The sequence below is a fragment of the Suncus etruscus genome, chromosome 9 (assembly GCF_024139225.1).
Source record: "Suncus etruscus isolate mSunEtr1 chromosome 9, mSunEtr1.pri.cur, whole genome shotgun sequence".
Lineage (NCBI taxonomy): Eukaryota > Metazoa > Chordata > Mammalia > Eulipotyphla > Soricidae > Suncus > Suncus etruscus.
This window is the reverse complement of record NC_064856.1, coordinates 111,725,403-111,734,194: the sequence shown is the minus strand read 5'-3', so window position 1 is coordinate 111,734,194 and position 8,792 is coordinate 111,725,403. Positions and strand designations below refer to the sequence as shown.

Below are 8,792 nucleotides of genomic sequence, written 5' to 3'. Positions count from 1 at the left end.
GGGCCCACTCCTGGCTGGCTCAGGAACCCTATTTGGTGCCAGGAATCAAACCTGGGTTCTCCATGTGCTAGGCCAACACCCTCCCTGTTGTGCCATGGCTCTGGCCCAGCCTCTTTTTGCCCATGTTGTGATTGTCCCAGAAGCTCCCACCCCTCACCGGGAGCCTCCTAAGTGGGTATCCCATGGCTGTTCCTGTCCCCAATCCAAAAGGAAACAGACCAGGTGAAGGGTCTTGGGCACAGCTTCTGAAGGCCCAGCACCCTGGGCAATCACTGCCCTCGAGGGTGGTTGGGCAGAACCCCTATGACCAAAGTGGGGACCCTCCCCCTAAAAAATCACAGGAAGAATAACCAGTCAGCCACACAAGGGGATTTCACCAACTTTTATTTCTAGACTTTTCACCTTAGTCTTTTGCTGAAACTTGGTTACATGGTTGGGGTCCGCAGGGGTGTTGACGCCCCCACTCCAGGGCCCTGTTGGGTGCAGCCAGAGGGCGAGGCTTGGTCTGCAGGGGACCCAGGCCCGAACTTTTGGTTCAGCAGTGCCAGGGACCACTCTGAAGGGGACGCTCAGAACCCGCCCAGCACCCCAACAATTCCAGAATTATCCGGTGACCCCGGCAGGCCGGGCCCAGCCCAGGACAGCGGCCTGGGTGGCTAGAGACATGTCACAACAATAACAACAACAATGATAACAATAATAATAATAATTGACTTTTTTTCCGGGGTGCTACGTGCCATGAACAGTCCGGCCGAGGAGGCGCGTAGTGGGGACAGTGGCCAGTCCCAGGTGGGGAGTGAGTCCAGCACAGGGTTTGAAGGGGAGGCCCAGGGGGCACCCCAGTGTTCTCTGGGAGGCCGCCCGCCTCCACATGGCTGAGAGAAGCATGAGGTATTGTGGGGGGCAGGACCCTTTTTTGGAATACAGCAGTCAGCGTCACAGCGAAGTCAGAATTGTCACAGAAAACACACACAAGACGCAGTTCTGGGGTACAGGGGGCGGGGGCTGGGCCAGGCCTCGAGTAGGATAGCAGCAACATGGGGGAGAGAAGTGCCGGCTGAGGCAGTCAAGGAAGAAATGGGAGCCCCTTCCCCACCCCAGGTCTGAGCCCCCCAAATCCCCACCTTGCCCTCCTCTTTAATGATACAAAAAAAGGTTGACAAGTGCAAATTGACTAAATGCTAACCTGGTTTTCGGATGTGGGGGAGGCGGCCCTCTGGGGGGAACCCCCAACCCATGAGCCAAAGGACTCTGGGTTTCTTTGCTAACAGCTCAGCCAAAGCAGCTGGATTGTTAACCTAGTGGGTATGGGAATTGGGGCCACCACGACCCAGACCGGCCCCCCGCTATCAGTCCTTCTTTTTGCCCAAAACTAGACTTTCTTCTAGTCTTTAGTGTTTAAAAAAAAACCTTCTCAAGAACAAGCCTTCCCTCCGCCTTCTTTCTCCAGGGCTCCTGTCACCAACACTGGCATCAGGGGGGATTCTGGAAGATTCTAGAAGATTCAACCTACACGGCCCTCCCTGGCACCTGTCCCTGCCCACTTCCCCGTCCTCTGCGCCAACATCCCCAAACCTTCCCATGAGGTCGGCCCTGCCTCACGACACACCAACACACACACACACATACACACGCGCGCGCACACACACACACACACACACACACACACACACACACACACACACACACACACACACACACACACACACGGGCCTAGCTAGCTCTGGGCTGAAGGTGCTTTTTGAAGTGGACTATATGTTTTTAGAATCTCAGAAGAAAGACAAAACGAAAACCAACCAAACAGACAATGACGGTGTGGGGTGGGGGTGGGGTTGTTCACCTGGTGGTGTTTGGGGGCCAGGAGAGGCCCTGCTGGCAGCTTCTAGAGACTGGGGTGGGGGCCAAGACCCCAGTGTGGTTTAACAGGCAAAAAAAAAAAAAAAACACTAAACAAACCAACAACGAACCAGAAAGATTACAAAAATAGAATCTATCATGCGGCCTTGGCGGTGTCCGCGTTGACATAGGGGCTGGCATAGTCCTATCCCCCCTACCCCCAGCTGGACAAGCCGCCCAGGTCACGGTGTGGCCCCCACCTGTGACATCCGCAGGCCATCCAGGCACAGGGGTAGCAGATAAAGTGACTGCAGCCCCGAGGCGGGGAGAAGGAAGGGGGCCTGGCGGGGCCTTAAAGCTGAACTCCCCCAGGCCAGACCCACGGATAGGGGGGGCGGGCTACCAGAATCTTCTATGCAAAAAGCCTCAAAAGTTTTCCTACTTAAAAAATAATAATAAAATACACAAAGTTTTTAAGCTTTTTTTTTTTTCCGCTTGAAACACGAGAAGAGAATGCAGCCTGCCCTGGCCGCCTGTCCTGTGTTAATACCTAGTCGAATGGCAGACAGACAAGACAGACAGATGGACAGACGTTAATAGAAAAACTAGCTGACCCTCAGATCTTGTGGCCCCTACAAAGGCCGCCACCCAATTGGACAATGCTATTTCCTCTCTCTCTCTTTTTTTTTTTTTTTTAAAGACAGTTTTTTGGGGATGTTTTGTCTTTTGCTGTAGTCAGGCGGAAGGGAGAAAAGAGCCGATGTGAAGAGGAGTTTGGGGGATCCTTCCCCAGGGCAGGGCCCCGGGGTGGCTCAGATGTTGATGTCGCGCACATCAGTGGGGGTGCAGGACAGACCTTCCTCCTCCTCCTCCTCTTCCTCCTCCTCCTCTTCTTCCACACCTTTGGAGTCCAGGTTCTGATGGTGCTGGGCCTGGCATAGGCTGGACTCCAGCAGGGCCTCCACTTGCTCCTGGCAGGCCCGGAGGCAGTCCTGGAGGACAGGGGGGAGAGGAGACGGGGCCTCAGGTTCGATTCCCAGGGCTCAAGGCAGGGGATGTGGGGGAGTGACAGGGGCAGAGACTTATCAGCCACCACCCTCCTGCCTCTGTGGCTCAGGAATCACTCCTCGTAAAATCTGGGACCCTATGGGATGCTGGGGATCGAACCCGGGTCAGCCACTTGCAAAGCAAACACCCTTCCTGCTTTGGCCCCTGAACTATTTCACCCTTATATCAAGACAGCAGCTTTCCCAGGGGCTCAGCCCCGGCCACCAGAGGGGGCAAGACCAGCGTCTGAGAGCTCTGGCAGCCATAGAAAAGGCTTTGCTTCAGGCCCAGAGGGTCCAGCATTGAAGCGTGCATCCCCTTAAGGGTGACAGGGTTCCCTGCACACTAATGGGGGTCAAAGCCCCACCCGGTCTCCCCCTTCACCTGGGAAAAGACCCCCTACTCCCTGAGCTCAGCCCCATCACCCCCAAATCTGACAAATCTCAGCCTGGCTAGTTGAACCCCTCTGAGCTTCTAGATCCTTCTAGACAGTTCCAGACTGGGCAGCATCAGTCCTGGAGGTGGGTCTTGAGGCTGAGCCCCAACCAAGCAGACCCCCTCCCAACTCCTCCAAGGCAGGTCCGGGTCTGTTGGACCGCAAAGTCACTTACCGGGTCACATTTGATCACCGTGGACAGGAAGCGCGGGAGACAGTGGTGGGACAAGAAGCTGCTGCTGACCCCCAGATGCAGGCCCTGGACAGCGGCCGCCACGCTGCCCGCCGCCACCATGGACGGGGGGCTGGAGATGAACTTAGCATCTACGGCAGAGGAAGGGGAGGTTGAGAGGGTCCACTGCCCAATGCCGAGGGAGGGGGAGTTCTGGAAGCTCCGGCCCATCCCACTGCCACAGGATCTGGGAGACTAACCCAGTGAGGAGTGGGGTCAGCCTCCATTCTTGGGGACCCCCCCATCCCCAGGGTGCCAAGCCAGTTTCTCTGGAGAGAGTAGAAGCAGCTGGAAGCTGCAGACTCACCCCAAAGGGGCCTGCCCCATGCCCTGCTAGCACCCCTCAGTCCTGGGGCCCCCATCCCAGCTCCACATTATTTCCAGACTTTTACTTTGGGAGGGGAGCAGGGCCTAAGGTTCGATCCCCAGGGGTTGTGCCATGAGCACTGTCAAAGGGAGTCGCAAAAGTGACCAGGGCGGCACCGTGGGGTGCAGCGCTCAGGGGTTTACTCCTGGTTCTGCGCTCAGGAATCACTCCTGGCAGGCTAAGGGGATCATATGGGATGCCGAAATTCAAATCGAACAGGGCCGGGAAAGAGGAGTCAGGTCGGTCGTGTCATGAGCATATGCACATGACTGCATATAGGTACATGTATGATGAATCTGTGCATATCTGTGTCCATGTTCTATCCATGCCTGCAGCTCAGCTTTGCAGAGCATCTGTCCTGCGTCTGTGGATAGCTGGAAGCCTCCTCCCCAGGACAAGCTGAACTTGGGGTGGGGGGGCCAAGCACTTGAACTGCTGTTGGCCTCTGCCCCCTAGTAGGTGGCTGAGCCCTAGAGACACCAGAAGGGGGAGTTCTGCGTTCTGCAATATGTGGGGGAAGGCGTCCAGGGCTGGGGGCTACAGGCACCTCACAAACACCCCCATAGAGAAGAGCAAGGGAGCTCCACCCAGCAGGAGGGGATCCTCCTGAGGGGAAACTGAGGCTGAAGGCCTTGACCCTTGAGCTGAGCCGCCTACCTGTGGCGCAGAGGGCGACAAAGGTCTGCGCGTGTTTGCGGATGACGTGCTTGCTCTCCCGGGCCACCGGCATCTTGGAGAGGAAGTGTTCGATGAAGTCATGGGGGGTCATGGCCGCCAGGTTCCACTTGAGTTTGTTCACCAGCAAGAGCTCCATGTGCTGCGGAAAGGAAAGGGGGGTGGTGAGGCCAGGAAGAGTCCGAAGATGGGGTGGAGGGAACACCCAGGAGGCGGCGCTCAATCCCAGACCAAAACGGGGAAAGCCTCCCATAGGGTCCCTGGAGTCTTCCAGGATTGCCCGAGCTCCACCATATGTGGCAAAAAGAAAAAATAGAAGAAAGAAACAAAGGGGGGGAGGAAAGAAGGAAGGGAGGGAGGGAGGGAGGAAGGAAGGAAGGAAGGAAGGAAGGAAGGAAGGAAGGGAGGGAGGGAGGGAGGAAGGAAGGAAGGAAGGAAGGAAGGAAGGAAGGAAGGGAGGGAGGGAGGGAGGGAGGGAGGGAGGAAGAAAAAGGAAGGGAGAGAGGAAGGAAAAGGGGAAAGGAAGGGAGAGGAAGAAAGCAAAAAAGGGAGGAAAGAAGGAAAAAAGGGAGAGGGAGGAAGGAAGGAAGGGAAAAAGAGGAAGGGAGTGGAAAAAAGGAAGAGAGGGAGGAAGGGAGAGAGGAAGGAAGGAAAAAGGAAGGGAGAGAGGAAGAAAGCAAAAAAAGAAGGAAAGAAGAAAAAAAGGGAGAGGGAGGGAGGGAGGAAGGGGTCAGGGCCACAATACAGCAAGGAGGGCGTTGGGTTCCATCCCCTGCACCCCATCTAGCCCCCCAAGCCCTGCCAGGAGTGATTCCTGAGCGCAGGAGTAAGTTCTGCTTATCACCCGGTATGGCCCCAAAACCAAAAGTAAAATAAAAATTATCCAAAAATAAATCCCGGCGCCCCATATGGTCCCCCGTGCCTGCCAGGAGCAATTTCTGAGCCTGGAGCCAGGAATAACCCCTGAGCACTGCCGGGTGTGACCCAAAAACCAAAACAAAAAAAAAAATATAAAAGGGGGGGTTGCTGCTGGAAAAGGCTGTCCCCCACCCAACCTGGATGAAGGTCTCGGGGCTGGAGCGCGCGCCGTCTCTAGAGGGCGCGCGCCGCCCGCGTTTGGAGAGCCCGGGGGGCCCTTGGGTGGGAAAGTCGCGCAGGTCAGAAGCTGCAGCTTTGGGTGGGGAAGCAAAGGGGGTGGGGTGGGGGTCCCTGGGGGTCCCCGCACGGGCCTGCCTCCCCTCTGCGCCCCATGGCGCGGTGGATAGCGCGAGGTTACCAGGAGCTCGTCGGGCCGGATGGAGTGGTCGGTGTAGATGCACAGCTTCTCGGCCGTCAGGGGCACCGCCTCCTTCATCTTGGAGGCCACGAACATGCAGGTCGCCCCCAAAAGCTGCAGGCGGCTCTTCCGCAGCGGCTCCAAGGACAGGAAGCGGTCCAGGTAGTTCATGGCGAGCGGGAACACCTCCTCCTCGCACTTCTGCTCCTCGCAGACCTGCGCGCACGGGGCAGGGGCAGGGGCGCACGGTCAACCAGCCACCCACCACCCCAAAACCTGCAGGCTGGCACGGGGGGCCCGGGCAGGAAGGACCCCGGGCCCCCAACCCGAGCGCACGTGGCCTCTCCAAGGCTCCCGGGTTGGCCCGGCCTGGGCTGCGCGGAGCGCGCTCGCGAGACACAAAGGTGGCGCCCAATTTCCCCAGACGTCATCTTTTCAAAAAATGTTCAAAAAATATTGAAAAAATAACTGGGCGCCCTAGAAGATCCTGAAAACCACCCTCGGGCTGTCCCGGACCCAGGCTGAGTGTCTGGAGCTCGAAGCGAGGCAGCGTTTGGGGGAGAATCACCCCCAAATTGAATCGAAGTTCTTTTTCCCCCTCCTCCTTTCCTTTCCCTAGGGCGCCGGCGCTGGGCGGGCTGGAGCGCGCGCAAGTAAGGGCCCTTTCCAAAATTAAAAAAAAAGATTTAAAAATACTTTTGGGGTCTCCAGGTGCCCACTGAGGGTCTGGAAATGTACCCCGTGTCTGCCCTAACTCGAGGGCAGACAGGTCCCCAAGCTGAGACCCTCCCCCTCTCTGCACAAGTTGGCCAGTCCCCCCCTGCGTCGTGGGGCCACGCGCGCGCGCGACCTTGCAGCCAGCCGGATTTTTTTTTTTTTGCTCAGGACGCCCCGGGAACAAAGGGGCCCCCACTTCTCATGTGAGGTGATCTCTCCCCCATCCACTTTTCCCTTCCCACTCCCTCCTCGAGCCGCTCCCCGCGGGTTCCTGAGCTCCCGGGCGCGCCCGCAGGCTGCTGCGTCTTTGCGCGGTGGCCCCTCGAGGTGGCCCCCCGCCCCCACCCTGCCCCCACGATTAATCAACACTTTGGCTTCGCAATCAAAGGACAAAGATGGCGCGTAAAACTGGCACAGGGCGGCCGGCGCAGACGAGACGTGTCCGTGGATATTCATTGAAAAACTCCCCAAGTGCGCCCCGCTCCCTCTCGGAACCAAACGGTGCAGCCGGGGCGCACGCAGGGACCGCCTCGACCGGAGGTGCAGAACTGCACACTCCCTGGATCAGCTTCCCCCAAAGTCGGGGGGCCTCCTCCCTGGCGCCCCCTTCTCCACCGAGGCCATGCCCAATGCCCCCTAAACCTCCCCGGATAAAAAGAATTCCCACCCACCCGCGTGCGTCTGCAGCCGACTTTTCCCTTCCCTTCCCTGCACGTTTTAAGAGCCGGGCTGGGACAGGAGTTGGCGAGTGGCACAGAAACGTGGGTTGGGGAGCCCCCAGGGGGATGCAGGGTATTTTTGGGGGGTATTTTGAGCGCGCGGGCTCCCTCACCTCCAGCATCCAGGTGGCCACGATCTTGCGCATGGCCGGCACGATCTCCTTCTGCACGCACTTGAAGTAGGACACGGACGGCGCGCACGTCTCCTCGGCCTTGAGCATGGCGCGCAGCACCCGGTCGTTGAGGAGGTTGGCGTCGGGGTAGCCGCGGCGGATGGTGTCCACCTCGCAGCACAGCAGCTGGTGCGCCATGGCTCGCTCTCTTTCTCTTTTTCTCCTACTCTGCAAGTGAAGGGGCCGGGTAGGTGATTGCTTGCTGCCTGCTGGCTAGCTGGTTTTGCAGCTCCCCGTGCGCCCTTGTGCCAAGCCCGGTGCGCGCGGCCTGCAGCGGCGGTGTCTGTGGCTGAGTGCGCGCTCTGCGCTCCGGAGGCTTCAGGACTTTGCCACTTCCCACCCAACTGGGCCCGTCGTCGTGGTGACGTGACTGTTGTGAAGCGGGGATCAAAGGCGGGCGGGGAGGGAGGCGGGGCGCGCGCTGGGGGCGGGGGCGCACGGCGCGGAGCCCCAAAGCCATCCCCGAGGCGCCGCGCGGGGGCCCCCCGAAGCAGCGTGGTGGCGGCTCCCCTACCCCAGCCCCGTCCCGGTTTTCATAGAAATGCAAATCACCCCGCGGCGGCCTTGTTCTCCCCGCTTGGGAAGAGGGGTGCGGGGTGGTGGTGGTGGTGGTGGTGGTGGTGGTGGTGGGGAGGATGGCGGGTCCCTCTCCAAACTCTCCAAAAAACTGCGTCCATTTGGGGAGGGGTCTGGAAGTGGCTCTCAGCAGGAGGGGAGAGAGAGTGCAGGGCCACACGCATTTGGGGGAGACCGAGTGGGAAAGTAAAAAAAATGGGGGGTTCCCCAGACAGGCACCCCCGGCTGGATCCGGGAGAATGGGCGCGTTTCCCAAAGCGCCACGAGGGCGCCCTGGAGCCCAGCGCGTCTCCTTTCATTTTCAGGACCACGTGCGGATTTTCTTGGCCTTTTTTTTTTTTTTTTTTTTTAGCCTTCTGGGGGTGGGGTGGGGTCCTCCTGGCTGGGCCCAGAGCCCTCCGCGATAGTCCCCTGCGTATGGGATGGTTGCGAAGGAGGGCCCTGGCCATTAAGAGGGGGCTTAGGCCTCGCCACCTCATGCTTGTCCCCCCTCCACACATCCCCAAATCCAACCCATTCCAAGCCGAACTTTTCCGGCTGCAGCCCAAGATGGTGGCGGCATTTCCTCCGGCCCTCCCGGCCTCGCGGCGAGGTTTGCGCACGGTGTGCGTTACCTGCCCGGGCTGGGGAGGGGGCTGCCGATCCCACCCCCCACCCAGAGGCACCCCCATTGAGAAGGCTGCGGGCGAGCATTCTGTTCTGCCTCATTGGAAATGTGAAAAGAAGTTAAACCGTTGG

The 8,792-nt window shown here is 58.9% G+C and overlaps 1 protein-coding gene across 1 annotated transcript; it reads right to left on the bottom strand.

Annotated features, from left to right (window-relative positions):
• Nucleotides 1–2,645: 2,645 nt before the first annotated feature.
• Nucleotides 2,646–7,693, bottom strand: CCND1 (cyclin D1). The gene is made up of 5 exons (XM_049781239.1): nt 7,419–7,693; nt 5,870–6,085; nt 4,576–4,735; nt 3,495–3,643; nt 2,646–2,828 (listed from the first exon to the last, which is right to left on the bottom strand). Exons 1-5 carry the CDS (start codon nt 7,614–7,616, stop codon nt 2,649–2,651), a joined length of 903 nt encoding a protein of 300 aa, XP_049637196.1. The 5' UTR covers nt 7,617–7,693; the 3' UTR covers nt 2,646–2,648.
• Between the last annotated feature and the right edge of the window lie 1,099 nt (nt 7,694–8,792).

Excerpts from the sequence above, each read along its gene's own strand:
- CCND1 (XM_049781239.1), bottom strand. The coding sequence starts at position 7,616 with ATGGCGCACCAGCTGCTGTGCTGCGAGGTGGACACCATCCGCCGCGGC. Across the intron at positions 6,086-7,418 it reads TGGCCACCTGGATGCTGGAG|GTCTGCGAGGAGCAGAAGTG; the intron begins GTGAGGGAGCCC and ends CCGTGCGCGCAG. Across the intron at positions 3,644-4,575 it reads TGTCGCCCTCTGCGCCACAG|ATGCTAAGTTCATCTCCAGC; the intron begins GTAGGCGGCTCA and ends CCTCTGCCGTAG.